The sequence below is a fragment of the Trichinella spiralis genome, assembly GCF_000181795.1.
Source record: "Trichinella spiralis strain ISS 195 chromosome Unknown Scfld4, whole genome shotgun sequence".
Lineage (NCBI taxonomy): Eukaryota > Metazoa > Nematoda > Enoplea > Trichinellida > Trichinellidae > Trichinella > Trichinella spiralis.
Window position 1 is genome coordinate 4502243 of NW_003526943.1, and position 16766 is coordinate 4519008.

Sequence of the window (16766 nt, forward strand, 5' to 3'; positions counted from 1 at the left end):
GAACAAACTGGAACAATGAGAACAAATTGTACAATAAAAAAATTTTTTATTGTCAATTCTTTGCTAACTACAGTAGGTTTCACTAGATTCTCTTCAACAATTTCAACTTATATCAATAATTTATGTATATATATATTTCAGTAGTACAATTTGATCAAAATATTAAAATTCCTCATACTGCTCAATTATATATTTCTTTTTTAAACTGGCACTGCTCTTTATTTCAAACATCTATTCACTATTAAAACTTGTATGTTGATTGTTGAAGTTTGAAATACAGAAAACAAACTCGATGAGAAGTGATTCATCATTTTATTTTCGTACATCAATATTAAGTTTTTTTTAATAATTAATAAATCAATTTCACATTTGTTCATTTGTATGATATTGTAAAGATAAATTATCAAATTTATCAACATAATCATCATTTCCTGGAAATGGTTTCTGAAATGTACCTTGAATAAAAATTCGAGGTACTTCCATGTTCTTTTTTCTGTTTATTGTTTTATTGGAAATATAGCTGACCGATAATTCTTCATATCCATTATCAACAAACAGCTTACGCAAAGCATCTAAAAATAATAAGCACATTACTTCGACACTAGTGAAGTGTGATTGAAGCACACTGACCTTCGGAAAAAAAGTAAGCAAATGTTCCATCTTGTCGGACATATAAATTTTCTTCCATTTTTTTGCCGCGACCAAAGCGCAATTGAGCATGATCAAATAAACCATAATCTCGCACAAATACAACGGCACCTGCTTTCAAAACCTAAACACACTTCAATTTTTGATATTTCTATTTCACCGAACAATATTGAATTCTAAAATAAAAAAATAATATATTCTTTAAAAAATATACAAGAAACAAAATTTTTAAAAAGCAAACTTATTACAATCCATTTTGTATATTCATAAAACGACATCGTCTTAAAAGTCAAATAAAGCTATCGTAAAAATAATAAGCTTTAAAATATTAAAAATAGCAAATTTTCATTATTAGCAACACATTTAGAATAACATTATGTGTAAATAATATGGCTTACTTTGAAAACATTTCGTAGTACAGCTGGTATATTGGCAGGATGAATAGCTGATAATAAAAAGATCATCGTGCACACATCAACATCTGTTTCATTTATTAAATTTTTAAGAGAATCTTTCGTGAGATCACAAACAAATGGGAAACATTTTCTCTCATCAAATCTTTCATTTGACTGAAACAAGATTTTTAAAATAAAATATCTTTTCTAAGCTAAATATATCTATCATCTGTTCGCTTTTACTTTAACATAATTGACAGCGCGCAGTGAAAAGTCGCATGCGTATATAAAAAGATGTGGAAAATATTCTAACAAAGGGAATATCAAGTTTCCAACTCCACATCCGCATTCAAGTAACTTTTTTCCCTAAAATTAGTGAAATTAAATAAACACATCTTAAACGGGAATAGAGAACCTTTTCACAAGCTTCCGGAAGTATCTTTGGAAATTCTTCTCTAGTCCAATGTCTATCTTTGAAGAATAAGGTTTTATTTCTCAGGTAAAACTTATCCCAATTTTTTTGCAATTCTGATTCAAGTTTTCTTTTCTGGAAATCGTTAAAAGCCGATTTGTCAGAAGACAACTTTGCTAATTCATCATCAGTCAATATTCTAGCATAGTGACCCATTACTCTACAGTGTATTTTTACGGAACACTGAGTGTTAGTCAGCACTTCTTAAAGCTAAGAACATTTCTAAAACAAATTCTGCAAATCGCGAATTGTTTTTTTCAAATCACTTGCTCATGAAGCTTTCGTTATTAGATTAAGCCTGAAATCAAATCACATCATACTGTAAATCATATGAATAATCAAGTTAATGTTTATAATGATTACTATTTATTGTATTGTAATATAAAATAATTTTTAAGAATTCAATAAAATTAAACAAAACATTAATTTGTTTATAAGTTTTAATATTTTAAAATATTATCACAGTCATAATAACAATGAATAGAAAAATAGGTGCATCGGTAGCAGTTTTTAAGCTTAATTAAGTGAAGAAAAAATCTGCTCAAAAACACATAAAGCTGAAGGTATCAAATTAATAAATTTTATAAAATTTTAGGAAAATTTCAAGTATTTTACTTTCATTGTAGTAAACAAATGTCGAATACAAAGCAGCAGGCTATCAAGTGAAATTAAATATCATATGAATTTAAGTTAGTCAACAAAAGGAATTCCCGATGGCACTTCTTCACGATATTTCAAATATTCATTGCCAAAAAACTGGACCAAATAGCTTTCCTCAATTTGAATTCGCTGTTTCAAAAATTTCCAACTGACATATGAATAGCCAACAAAGCAGACAGGATTGCACAAAATCAGCTGAGTACCAACACTCCAAAGCAACCAGCCCAAATAAGCAGGGTGTCGCCAAAAATGATACACGCCAGTAGTGACCAGCTTGTGAGTTTCTTTTCTTTTTGTGCTCACTAAATGCGAAAATCCTTTCCCAGCAGTATAAATGGCCAATTTTCGAACAACTTCACCAGTAATTGTCAGCATAAAACCGCATTTACTAATAAATGCAATGTACTTTAAACTTGAAAAATAATAATATTCAACAAAATATTCCACCCAGCTTAATATTGCAGCTAACCAATATTCAACAGAATGATTCAGCAAAAAGGAATCAATTGACAAAGTATCGTCATTGCAAACGGCTATAGCAATGAATTCAGTGAAATGAAATGTACTTAACACGCATAAATACCATCCAAAGAGATGAAAAATTTCAAAATGATCAGAATTACAACCACAAAAGCCAGTGAAGAATACAATAGCAAGGAAACTTGACCGAACGACAATTCCACAGATTTCAGGCAATGGCGCAAGCAAAAGAACGACAAAAGTAACAAACAATACTATGAAAAGAATATAAATATCAGAAATATACCATTTTAATAGAAATTTGCAAGTCAGAATAGTGGAGACAAAAGTAAAAACTGAAAATATTAAATGTTTCGGAAACGTCATATTCATTTACAAAATATAAAAATTGAAACATAATACAATAATAATGAAATTCAAGTGTTAATAGGAGAACAGTTTGACACAAATGAATGCAATCTTTGTTTTATAATTAATATTTATGAAAAGATGGTTAAACGTACAAGGAAGAGTAATTTAATTAGAAAAAGTGTGAATAGTGAAAATGTGAAGCAAGTGTTATTACTATTGAAGAAGTGCTTGAAAAGTACCACCAGCATACTTGATGTGAAACTATTATTTAATTTTCGTTGTACAAAAAGTCAGTGCAAGAACTGCTGCCCAGATTTTCAGCATCAATTTCATAATTTAATCTGAAAAACTTTGAATGCACTACAGTCTTCAGGTAGAAATGTTTAAGAAATTAGATAGTAAAGCTGCATTTATTTTGAAAATGAATTTAAATGTAAATGTTGAAATAATTTTTTCAAAGAAATCTGTGAAACATTAAACACTGCAGCGATTAGCCGTGATAATAAAATTCTGCAGACGAGCAGTTACGTCACCTAATCAAAAAATATAGCAAATGAAAATCTTGCATTAATATGAAAAAATGCGTCTTACAGTAAATTATTATAGTAACAGATGAAATATTTCAGATTCTTCTATCAAATTAATTCACATTTTTCGTGCCTTGATAGTTCAATTTTAGCCGACCAATAGGAAAAGAGCAAAATGTGACGTCACGTCGTCAACAACAGTTCATTTAGGTGCTGAAAATTAATTTTCTCATATATTTTTTGATAATTTTATCTTGTGGAGTGTATTTTTAAGGCAATAAATATTTAAAATAGCGACAAAAAAATTCAAGTTACTATATATATTTTTTGTGTCGATTTTGACATCGCCGGGCGTTGTGGCGAGCGCTTGTAATCCAGCTACTTGGAGGCTTGGACCAGTGGATGTCTTGAGAGCGGGAGTTCTGTGCCTGGTTGTGCTCATGTTGACCGAGCGTCCGCATCAAGCATGGCGTCAACATGGTTGATTCTGAGGAGTCAGAGCCGACCAGGTTCGTCAAAGAGGGTCGGACCGGCCGAGGGCGGAAACGCAGCAGGCAAAAGTCCCCGCGTCAGCGCAGTGATGGGATAGCGCTCGCGAATAAGCCGCCGGGTACAGCCCGCTCAAGAAACTCAGACCTGGTCCTTACCTTTTTCAACTACATCGCATCCAAGTCAAGATAATTTCCAAAAACATGCCAAAAATGATGCAAAATTTGGGCATTTTTTTGAAATTTTAAAGCAAGTGCTTATAAATCCGGAGGTATCGGGTTCAAACCCCACTTTGAATAACATTTTTTTCACAATGCGCAAAACGGTTTTTCAGCTATTTTTTTTTAATTCTACAATATTAACGTTTTTATTTTTTAACAAATTTCATTAATTAATTAATTTATGACATTTATGATGAAGCAAATTCACGAAAAGTTTTATGAAAATCAAATGATTAACTGATTTGCTACTTTTTCAATTCAAAATGGGACTTGTAATTTTTCTTTTCTATTTCTTGCAATCTAATTGCTGCTTTTAAAATGGTCATCAAAGTTTCTGCTTTTTGGCAAATTGCGAGCTCGGAGATTTATCCTTCGATCGTCCATTTTACACAGTATTTGTATTACTGATATGTTACAAGTGTTGTTGTTTTTCTCACGCTATATGCAATCTGTAATTATTCTGTTGGTTATTTCTACAATCTTATTAAAAGTACAATTTTGTGCAGGGAATTTTTTCACCGATAACTCGCTTGTTGAAAATAATTCGGCAATCGCGCTGCGTTTGTTTCTTTGGCAACATTACAGATGTCCAGTTATCTCAGAAAAAATGAATAAAACAAGCTTGACGAACTGATTTGCTGGATGGGTATCCAGTAAAATGGGAAAAAAGTTACTTTATCTGTATGTATATAGTACAAGCTCGACAATCAAAAAGAATCACATGATAACACGTTCAGCTCAGTACAAAAAGCGGTGCGTTCCAAAATCATCATTACATTTTCCTACGTTACTATTAGATAAATATGTTTTTCGTAAACATTAAATTTAAATTAAATGACAATATTATTCGTAATCTGCTTTTTTAAATAAACTGACACCCTAAATCTTTAAATAACAATTTTGTTCTTCATAAATGTTTTTCAAGCTCCTGAAACAGCATATTCAGATTGCTTGTTAAACAAACATCAATCGCAGTCAGACATACGTAATATACAACAACAAAGGGCACATACATGAATAATTTATCTGTAATTATTGATTTACAGGTAGGAGTATTTAAAATCTTTAAAATTGACGTTAAAAACTTATCGAGACACAGGTGACACAAAGAAAAGCTTATTGAGCCTCGTGTCACGAATTCACGACTCAACTGGGTTGCCTAGCACCCTATCTCATCAGGACGAAACGAATGTTCCAATATCGGTGTGGACTTCGCTGTACTTCCGTACCCCTGACCAGACTCCCAGAAGTCAACGTCTGTCTTTTCACATGTATGGTCACCCGGGCTATAAACCTGGGACTCGTTACAGGAATGACATCGCAGAGATTTATGTAAACATTTCGGCGATTCTTTGCAAGGTAGGGCTTCCTACGTGTGATGCAAAGACGTTCTACATCGTACTACTCTCTGATGAGCTGCATCCACGCTTACAATGGAACTAGGATGAACTGTACAACTATACCATGGATAGGATGGAATCGCGCATTCGGTCAGAGTCAAAACGGCAACTACCACTGCCACTAAGCCGACGGCACAGCTCCACCTGTTGGAAGCCACAACTCCCGATGATGAAAACAATCTTTCCCATGGATGGGAGAATTAAACAACAAGATCAACGTTGTCTGAGAGAAGTTGCCTGCCAAGTACTAAAACAAACAAGACGTCACGCCTCCTTGATAGCCGCCAGTGATGAAGCACCATCTGACCGGGTCAGCGCTGAACTACAGGAGGTACGCCCCATCACGAATTGCTGACCTCTCGAGATCTGCATAAACGAGACACAACGATGTGATTATTAGTCTTATTGTTAGTGGGAAATGTTTGTTCTGCTGCTAAGCCGTCGTTGTTCTTCCTTGGTCATCGATTTTCTCGCTTTCGATTTGATAAAGTTTTACTAGTCTAATACTTACGGTATAATAATTTCAAGCAATCTATCAGGTATCATAATCGTCCATTTCGGCTAATCATTTTTAACATACAAAGATAGAAAATGCGTCATATTTTAAGTTGCTTTGCCGATTATTACTGACAAACGCTATAAGCATAACATCATAAGTTGTTAGAAACAACCGTGCAGACGACAGGAATAATAAGTTATAAAATTACGGTAACATCGGTCAGTTATTACCAGATTGGCCAACTGAAGATGTCCAAAATGAACGATATACGTTTTTGTTTCAGGAAAACCTTTTTCCAACATAAATTATTTATGGATAAAAGAAATTTATTCAACGAAAAAGAGATGCACGAAATATGACTTTGTTCCTCTTAAACGTTCAAATACAATATACATTGACACATTTCATCGTATAGGCATTACTGTAACGCAGATCTTTGAATCAGGGAACCAAGGCAAAATGGCATAGGTCAAAATTGTACATACATACATAAATCAATACAGTATCAAATGAACTAAACATAATTTAAATTATGAACTAGTTAAAGGAGACAAGCAAGTACTTATGTACTTAAGTAACGAACAAACGGATAAAAAATTCGATAAATATGCAAATGAGTATATAATATGCGCAAGTCATGGCAAGTTATTCATTCGCTTTTGACGTTCTGCAGAATTGTGAACTTGTTTTCATTCAGATAAGCCTAAAATTTACAAAGATAATAAATATGCATATTTAGATTAAAAAAAGAAATACTGGATTACGTTGGAAGCAGCTCTGTTTCTACGACGTCCTCTGGCAGCGTTCGTGTTTCTTCGATTGGGATTTTGCTGAATTTCCCCTTCTCTGCAATTGTTTTTCTGCTTTTTTTCCTCAACAGCAACTGTTGAACGTGAGTGAGGCAGTTCAGCGTCCCGTGAAGAAAAATTACACGACGCTTTGTCGTTGTGATCGGTTTTTGGTTTCGCCACAAATGCAGAACCGCTAGCAAGCGATTTCGGCTCTGCAATTCTTTTCTGCACAGCTTCACTGCTGCGAACTTCCACAATATTTCTAATATCTGCATTTCCCCATTTTTGCAGATTCAGATTATACAGACGTTCACCTGCAGTACCTTAAAAATACAAAAAGATAGAATTCAATAATTAATGGTAAGCTTTCAAACGCTGTAATAGTTTTATGTACACTAAAAATATTTAATGAATTCAGAATATGAGAATAGTAAATGCGTTGTTCAACTATTTAATTAACAACAATATTGCATATAAGTAGTGACTTACGATTGCTATTATGCCAAACAAGATTTTTATAGGATCGCACACGGCTAGTTGGTTCATCGCTCCTGTTTTTACCGAATGAGTGAAGCTGAGCTCGTTCATCAATATCGGGCAGATTATGTTGGCAAGCTTCACTCTTTCCATATTGTCTATTTGAATTTCGATGAACCCATTCGTGCCCTCTTTGTCGTCGATCGACAACCGGATAATTTCCATCAGCTCTACCACTGGATAAGTGGGAATGACGTTCATTTCTACCTTTTGTTCCTCTGTCAAAAGGCATACCCGGCTGTGTTAAGTTATTGGCAGAATGGTAGCTAGCAGTGGTGACAGTGGCTGACTGCTGGTCCGGATAGTGTAACCGCGAATTTATTCTACTGTCGAATTTTCTATCCGAACCATGATACCGGTCATCTTTGCGCACGTTGCGTTCAACTTCATTAACGACTTGCCAATATCCAATCCGCAAGTCGTCTGTGGCAGATCCACCGGTTGGCCTGTGCCAATCCCGTTGCCGACAGGGCGTTGATATGGGGACCGTCGGTTTTTGCTCCGATTCCCTGACGTCGCTGTCCACGCGATCCCTCACTCTGATAGTCGGCTGTTGCGGCAGTACTTTGCCTCCATGTCGAGGCGGCCTTTGATGGATATCGTTTGGCCGCTTCGAAACCGCTTGAGCATTGAAATCTGATGGTGACTTTTCTGATCTTTCAGAACAATCTCGATTGTTCTGCATTTCCGTTCGGTTTTGTTCCACAGATTCAACTCCACGCCGAATCTGGTATCGACTGTAGCCAGAACGACGTGGCTTTGGCAGTCGAACAGCCGAGACACCGACTTGTACACTGCTCAACTGTTCTACAACAGCTTCGACACTACCCTGGCTTTGATGTGCATCTGAAGGAACAAGAATAATAAAAACTAAAGACAAAACAACAAGAATAACAAATTCACATGTTGTTGTCGTCGGCAACTGATTCTGATCTTCAACTGGTACTTCCGTCAGTGGCTTTTCACGGGCCAACAATTTAAATTGACCCCTGATTAAAGGCTGTTCTGAGTTCTGTTCTGTTTGACGTTCATATCCAGATGCTATTTAAAATAAAAAAGAATCACCACCTCGAAACATAACGTTTGCATAGCATGATGAAAAAATGACACTAATTTGTTAAAAGAAAAAAATTTTTTTAATCAATAATTACAATTAAAAATTACTATCGGATCGAAGAACTACAAGCAAAAAGAAATTTTATTCAATACTTAAAATATCCATACCTTCTTCCTCTGTAGGCGTTGGATTCTTTTTAATAATTAAATTATTTTTTTCAGCAAGTCGATTAGCAACATTTCTCGCGCTAACAGAAACTGAAGATGCGTACGAGCAAGAAGAATGTCGACGGGATCTGAAATTCATAAAAGAAAAAATAATTTTTTACTTTAATCTTTTCTTTTTTAATTTTCTATAAATCAGCAACAGCACTCACACTGATTCTGCTGACAGACGTTCTTCAATTTCTCGTTCTCTTGCTGCTGTATCAACTGGCTTCGCTTCACCAAATATTGTCTGATACGAACGTGGTGTATCGTTTGTCGCCAGTTTGCAAAACATCTCATCACTTTCACGTTTCCACTTCGTTACCGGAATGGCTGGAAGGTGTGTAAAAATTTACATTTTCACTCAAATCAAATTGCAAATATGCAAATTACTCTCATTGCACGGAATGTAACCATTTCTTCCTCCATTTTCAAGCGTTGCATTTCTCTGAAAGGAACCATCGACACTTTCAGGACGACGTCTGAATTCTTCAATAAAAAATCACAAACAATGCACAATAGTATTCTGCGTAGATACTGGACATAATTACCATCACGACGACAGCCATCAGTGGGCATATGTCTACTTGCTGAATGATTTCTACCGTACAAGTAGCGATTATTGTTCAAAGGAACATTTCCCATTGATTTCGACGACCCTTCTGCAGGCCTACGTGAAATATCTGAATGATATACGCCTCTTTCGTTGTAATTTCGCTGTCGCTGTGCAAAGTTCCTGTAATTTCGACCATCATGATAGCGATCTGCACTGCTGCTAGTGTCTAAACGTGAAACCAATGCTTTATAACGAAAAACATTGAAATAATTCAATATTGAATAAATGGAATGGATAAAAATAAATAAAACTGCAAATTCATATTTATGCAAAGAAAAGAAAAAAAAAGCAATACTTCTCCTTCGACGCAGAGCGTCAGTTCGACAGTGCGGTATTTCGACTCTTATCTGACGACCATAAAACCGCTAAAATCATTTACATATGATACAAAAAAATGAACAAACAATGAATAAAATAGAAACCTTTCCATTCATGGACAAAGCTTCTTCCATAGATTTATAATCGGCAAACTCAACAATACAAGAATATGCAATACCGGTATCTCCATAACACATGAAATGAAAATTAATAATCTAAAATAAAACATCGTTCAAAATGAATTTCCCTCTGAAAAATTAAACAACACATAAGTACAACAATTTATATCAATTATAAAGGAAAAAGCGTTCATCAATTTTAAAAACTGATTTTCTGATCTTAATTCACATTAGAAAATTGTTGCTACTTACAAAATTTTCAATTTAAATTCCACATAAAATACAAAAGCAAACAATTACTGCATACTTTTTAAATATCAAAAATTAAATTTTATAGCAATCTACTAAAATTCTGAGTCAAGAATATAAAATTTCATAAAATTCATCAGTTAAAAAATAAAACACTGCACTATTGAATTAAGTGTAAGGAAAATTCAGACAATATAATATTTACAGTCTCCACTTCAACTCTTTCAACACTCTTTTAAAAAACTTACAATTATTGTAAACTATAATCTGAACTTTGGTAAACATATAAATAAATAACTGAACGATCACACTAACAATCATATAATGGCCAAAACTCAAAATATTTGGATAGAAGGAAAATATCAACAATCAATATGATAACAACTGAAATGAAAATAAAAAATATTTTACATAAAATAAAACTACAACAATACAACTAAAACTACACCACTACTAAAACTCTAAAATAAACATAGTGACAAACTTACTTCAAGACCTCGAAAAAATTCCGCCACCTGTGCTTTGTCAGTGTGTAGCAAATTTAAGATGATCACACAAAATGGCGGATCATTTGGCAGCTTTTCTATCTTTAATGTATTTTGATTTTCCATTGAATTCTTCAGATCTTCATTGTGATTTTCTTCAAGTTCTTGAATTAAAATCCATTTTTTAAATTAAAAACTGACTTTACCGGCTAGTAATGAAACATTCAAACATACCATGAAAAGAATCTCGATCCACCAAATCTGCCCAGTCGCATGTTTCAATATTTTCTAAGAAGTCCTCAAACATTCAAACCAACGCTACAAACAATCCAATATTCTACTAACCTCTGTAAATGTCCACTTCCTCAGCCCAATTCATCACTTCAGCATTTCCTATAAAAATGCCCCACAGTTGTTCGAATAAAAAACTACAAACATAAACATTGCCAAACAAACCATTCAATTCCTCGGTATCCAATAAATCACCCCAATCGCAGCTTCCAATACCTAAAGCATTTTATGGTAAATGAAGTTGTGTTTACTACTAAAGAATAAAAAAGTCCAAAAAATTAAGAAACCTTTATTAACGTCTTCCATTTTTTCTTGATTCTTTTCATCACCTAGAACACGCTTCATTAAATGAGGTTGAAGAAAAAAGTTATAAAAAATGCAAAAATAAACCTGAGATGTCTGATTCTTTCACACATCTGTCCAGCTTAACGCCTTCAATGTTGTCTGAAACTGCCTCTTTATTCATAGGCTGACAGTTGCTCAAATCAAAAACAAAAAATCAAAAATTAATGTAAATAATATAAGGATTATAAAGTGCTATAAAAGAATTAAATTGATTTATTCAAAAATTAAAAAAACTGTGGAAAACTATTCAACAATACAAAATTAAAATTTCTACAAATATGCTTCATACAGTACAAACGAAGAAGTGACAACGGCTAATGTATATCTCATTGTTTCAAGACCGTAGAAATACATAATATGCAAGTTCAAACAATTAATGTGAAGCAAAACAAAATTAAATAAACTCAAAGCAAGTCATTATAACAGGACAGTATTAAACATTGTTTTACATAATTTTATGAAATTATTTTTTTTCTTAAGGAAGAGCTCTACGCCTTTATTTTACTATGAAAAACAAATAAAGTTAACATGTTTTTAATTTTTAAATTATCAGCATTAAAAAAATAATTTTGTAAATTTATTTACAAATAAATTCACAAAATACAAATTTTTTTAGAGTTTTTATAATAAAAGAATTATTTTTAATTTCTAAAATATAAAAGCGCTTTTAAGATGAATACTGTCAATAACTAAAGATGTAGAGGTACATTAGTTACTGTATTGTTTATTGATATTTAATATTTAATTTAAATTAGATGTAAATTATTTTTAAAAAATAAATAAATAAATATCATAATAATTTCATTTTAAATTTATTTTTATTTTTTTATATTTTTAATTTTGCTATAATTTGCTAAACATTAAAGGAAAAAAAACAGAAAATTTAGGATATATTTTCATTTTAAATTTTTTAAATTTTAAAAATTCAAATATTTTCTACGAAGTATTTTAATATAAAATATAAGCTGCTTTTTTACTTAAAATTCATTTGCATCTTATGGAAAGCTTAAGCTTGATTATCTTTTCATACTTTCTGCGGCATTTTCAAATTTCAAAAAAAAATTTAATTTCAATTTTTAAGTTTTAACACAGAGAACGTGTGCTTTTTTGAGATTTATGGTAAAACATCATAAATATTTGATTAAAAGTTTGCTAATAAGGTTTATTCTTATATGCATGAATATTTTGATTCAATAAATAGATGTACTTTTTCTTAAGTTGATTGTTATGCTTTGTTTTATGGATTTATTAATTATCGATGTTATCATTCTTGCAAATATTTACGTTTTATACGTTTTTATATATTTTATATTTAATTTAAAAGATTGTCGAATAATTAATTTAACTGATTGTAAGATTCAGGTCGTTTTTGCAGATGTCTGATTTTATGTCAAATGATAATTTTAATTCAAAAATTCTGGCACCGTCCGTTGAAGATGAAAATGAAACAGTTCAAAATATATCACCGACAACTCCTGATACGCATGCAAAGAACGTTTTTCTGATTAAAGCGGAATATTCACCAGAACTCTTCTCTTCTTCAGTGAAAAGGAAAACAAAACGTTGCTTGATTTTTGATTTCGATGAATTCAGTTTTTCCGAAGATATTGAAAATTTTGATTTACATTCGAATTTGGAGCTTCAAGCTGCGTCTTCAGCTGATTTAAATGAAATTCAATGTACACCGGATAAAGTTTCCACATCACATGAAAAGTATGCTTTGAAATCTGTTTCAGTCGACCCTTTGCTGAGCAGCAGCTTTGATTCAGTTCCTACAAATGAAGCGAATGTTCCATATAAATACATAAATGAGCCGGTCAAAAGCAAACAAGAGAGGAAAAAATTGCACGGGCATGCTTGTCACTGTTGTAAAAATTACGTGGATAAATTATATTTGGACGATGAAGAAAAAGCTAAACGACTGAATGAAGTTGGTCGTCATAGAGCTTTGCATCCTAGACCAAAAACTCCGGAACATTTTTGGGACGTTGGATTTCCAAGCACGCCTGAAATTGAAGAACGATCACTTATTTACCGGTCAGAAAAGAATAACTTTGTGAAATGAAATACGAGTAAACTATTCTGCTGCCTTTGATTCATTTGAAGAATGTTTTTCATTGTAAACACTGTTCTTGCAAAGATTATCATAAATGTGATTGAATGATTTTATAAATTTATTCAATAAGATATGATTTTATGTTTTTGCTTGTTTGCAGTGACGTTGATTTAGTAAATGAGTTAAATTCAATGTTAATGTTTTCATATCGATGTAAGAGTGTGAAAGTGAAAATGGCGACAGGATTTTGAAATAATTTCAAATTTCTTTGTTGTTCAATATTTAAAATTAATTGCTTTATAGGGGACATGTGTAAAAATATATTTAGCAAAGAATTGATAATAATACAGTGAAAGCAGTAAAAGAATCAAAACAGATTTTCAAAAATAATTAAATTTAATCGCATCAAAATTTTGTGAAAAATTGCATTGCTAATTCTAACGAATGGAAAAACTATTAAATGCTTATCGCTTTAAATACATTTGATTTCTTTCATACTTTTACGTTTATTTTTGAGTTAATTAAATTTGAAAAATAATTCAAAAAAAACGAATCAGATTAAATTTATGCAAACTTTTCTGAAATATTGGAAAATAATTAAAGTTAACTGTTGACCAAATTATGGATAGCATTGCATATTTGATATTTTTTGAATCAACAGCACTGTACTAAATTTCCGAAGTGACGAATTTATCATTATTGCATATTACATGCGACAAAATAAACTGAACTACAAAAACTTTAATCTTTTAATCATAACTGAAAATTCTTTAAACAAACATGAGAATTTTTTTAACAAAACGTTGAGCTTACCAGAAGAGAGGTTGATTACCAATGACACATTTCGATTACAAGTGTAAGAGCAATCAATACTAAGAAACAGGAAATAAAACGATTGTGCCTGCTAAATTATTTTTATTTTTTAAATATAATTAAATATAACTGAATGTGCATCATTTTTATTTTTTAAATATAATTGAAATTAAAAGATAATTATCCCAATGATTATTAAAAAAGATACTTATTTTATCAAAAAATTGTTTTTACTTATAAAAATGTAAAAGCAAAAATTATCATTGATTGTGATATGTTTTTCATGCACGTTAAATGAAAAAAAATTTCAAATTATTCTGTACAATTTTCATTACCAATCACAGTCGTTGCTGAATAACAAATATACAGTATCTTTTTTGTAAAGTACAGTATTTCAAAAAATGACTTTTAAAGTTACAGCGTTAATGTTATTATTGACTCAATGAAAGTGACATTGTATTTCTAAAAGTGAAAAACTATAATATTATTATATAAGGAAAAATTAAGAATGCTAAAAATGTTCAAATAAAATTGTGTTTAAAGAAAAAAAATTACGATGATAAGCATGAATGATAGAAAAACAGTACATTTAGATGTTGAACACTGCTGCAATTCAATTCGCTACTGTAAACACTGTAAGAAAGAAAAATTATTTATTTTCTTTCAAACAATTTTTGTAAGAAGAACTGTGAAATATCACAGCGATAACGGAAAAACAAGTCGATTGAATGCATATGGCGATGAAGACATCAAACCCAAGGTTTGAGGCGACGGATGCCAAGCAGCTAAAGGTTGAGTGGGCACGGCTGGCGGTAGAACCATCAACTGAGGAGCCAGTAGACCCGGAGTTGTTAAGATTCCTCCACCATAGGCGGAGGCTGACCAAAGTGCACTTTGAGCTTGCAGATTCAACGCCGGGAGTGACAACATCAAGGGCGTCGGTGCGACTAGGGGTGGTTGTGTGGTAATTTTCTCTTCCGTAGGTTCCGTGGGTTCTTGGGTACAGTTCAATTTTTCGGCAGTTTCCACAGCAGTTACTGGCGAAAGATTGAAATCAGATTCTGACTTTTCGGTGGAGCTTTTTGGTCGTTTCATTTCTGAAAAATGATAATTTTGGAATAATTCTCTCTTTTTAAAATAACCAGATGTAAGCTTCAGAATACCTGGATCATCATCAGCGGTTATGGCACGTTTTGCGTTTCCAGATTCACGGAAGCCTTTTGCAAACGGATTGTGATCAATTTTCAGCTGAATCACCTTTTCATTTTGATAAGCAGTAACGGCGTAAAATTGAGTCTCAGGAAATGAACATCTAGCAACAATCTGGGACGCCCCGTTGGACGGATGCGGATAAAATTCATGCAATCGAACAATACTTATCACGGGTATATAATGATGCATCGAGTGTAATAGAATCTAAAATTATTGACATGAGAAAAGATGCAAAATGCAAACTGATAATATCATACGTGGCCTTGATTTCCGTGTGGATTGTTGGTCAATTTGAGCCTGTGAAAAGATATCGACTGCTTCATCCAAATTCTGCCTGAAGCCGGTGAGTCAGGATGCATGTACATTTGAGAGCTGGTCGCTTGAAAAGCAGACGGATCGGCTCGACCGGCCACTGCCCAACGTCCACTGCTGAATTTGTAACGCCACTCGCTGGTGGCGATCAGTTGCAAAAAGATGGAGTACGTTGCATTAGGATCCAAACCGGACGCGACGTAACGCAGGGTGGGAAACATCCGACGGCCGCCTTTTGTGACAATCATCTCGGTGCTGTGCTGGTGAAATTTTTTCCACAAATTTGCATTTTCCAACTCCACAGTCACGTTCTCACCAGACGGTGATGGTTTCTCGTCATTTGTGTCCTTTTCCTTATTCAGCATCATCATCATCATTGCGCCGTCGTGTATGCTGTTTGTTCACTGAAAGAGAATAGCAAAAAGTTGAACGTCAAAAATGATAAAGCAAAAGAAGCAACAGCCAGCGGATGAATAGAAATAAAAGAATGGAAAACTATGGCCCGTCTTCTGGTTTTATTATTATTATTATATTTATTGTTATTTTTTATTTTTTTGGATGACCAAGCGCGTTAGCTCGTTAGCACGCCCACTGATGGCTTTTACGCTTGTAGAAGCAGCGTTGCAATTGCACAGCGCCGTCTACTGTCGGAAAGGAAAAAGGCCATTTGCCAGCCACAAGGTGCCAACGGTTGACATGTCAGGCGCCATTGGTTGACCCGCGTAGGCGCCAACTGGCAATTCCATACAAGCCGACAAGCCGAAAGACGATACAATCGGCAAGAATGAATGGAAAGGGGCGCCGGTCAGCCGGCGTTAATTGAACAATTTCCTGTGATAAATATCTGCAAAAACAATCGACGAATATCGGCTATCCACAAACAATAAAGTCTTATTATTTTGTTTTTATACTTGAACTTATACCCTTATATTTACAATATGCAGTATTTATGCTAATAAGCAGAAATACAAAAAAAATACATGCATATCGCCATTATAGAGCAGCTTATCGAAAAGTGGCGAGTTTTATGTAATTTATAAATCGTTCTATCCGAATGAAAATTTGGAATCACGTTTAAAATTAAATATTATCATCAAATGAAAGAGTGAATGAAATGTGTTTTTTTTCAAAATTTACCCACTTATTATATTGAAGTTATTCTATTGCTGCGGTGGGAAAATAAGCAGACAAAGGTGATCAGGTCGAAAAGGGTGGAC

At 33.1% G+C, this 16766-nt stretch overlaps 3 protein-coding genes and 1 non-coding gene across 4 annotated transcripts; 1 reads left to right on the top strand and 3 right to left on the bottom strand.

The window, feature by feature from the left end:
• Positions 1-363: 363 nt before the first annotated feature.
• Positions 364-3021, bottom strand: Tsp_01153 (protein-S-isoprenylcysteine O-methyltransferase). The gene is made up of 5 exons (XM_003376884.1): positions 2329-3021; positions 1287-1409; positions 1047-1217; positions 631-772; positions 364-431 (listed from the first exon to the last, which is right to left on the bottom strand). The coding sequence occupies exons 1-5, from the start codon at positions 3019-3021 to the stop codon at positions 364-366; spliced, it is 1197 nt and encodes a 398-aa protein (XP_003376932.1).
• An 858-nt stretch (positions 3022-3879) lies between these two features.
• On the top strand, positions 3880-4176 carry Tsp_01152. Its single transcript has one exon.
• A 2615-nt stretch (positions 4177-6791) lies between these two features.
• On the bottom strand, positions 6792-11277 carry Tsp_01151 (conserved hypothetical protein). Its single transcript, XM_003376885.1, has 9 exons — positions 11202-11277; positions 10866-11027; positions 10524-10684; positions 9729-9882; positions 9285-9599; positions 8904-9066; positions 7423-8459; positions 6907-7256; positions 6792-6845 (listed from the first exon to the last, which is right to left on the bottom strand). The coding sequence occupies exons 1-9, from the start codon at positions 11275-11277 to the stop codon at positions 6792-6794; spliced, it is 2472 nt and encodes an 823-aa protein (XP_003376933.1).
• Positions 11278-13094: 1817 nt separating this feature from the next.
• Positions 13095-15917, bottom strand: Tsp_01150 (putative T-box transcription factor TBX2-B). The gene is made up of 5 exons (XM_003376886.1): positions 15495-15917; positions 15168-15441; positions 14743-15122; positions 14026-14116; positions 13095-13162 (listed from the first exon to the last, which is right to left on the bottom strand). Exons 1-5 carry the CDS (start codon positions 15915-15917, stop codon positions 13095-13097), a joined length of 1236 nt encoding a protein of 411 aa, XP_003376934.1.
• Between the last annotated feature and the right edge of the window lie 849 nt (positions 15918-16766).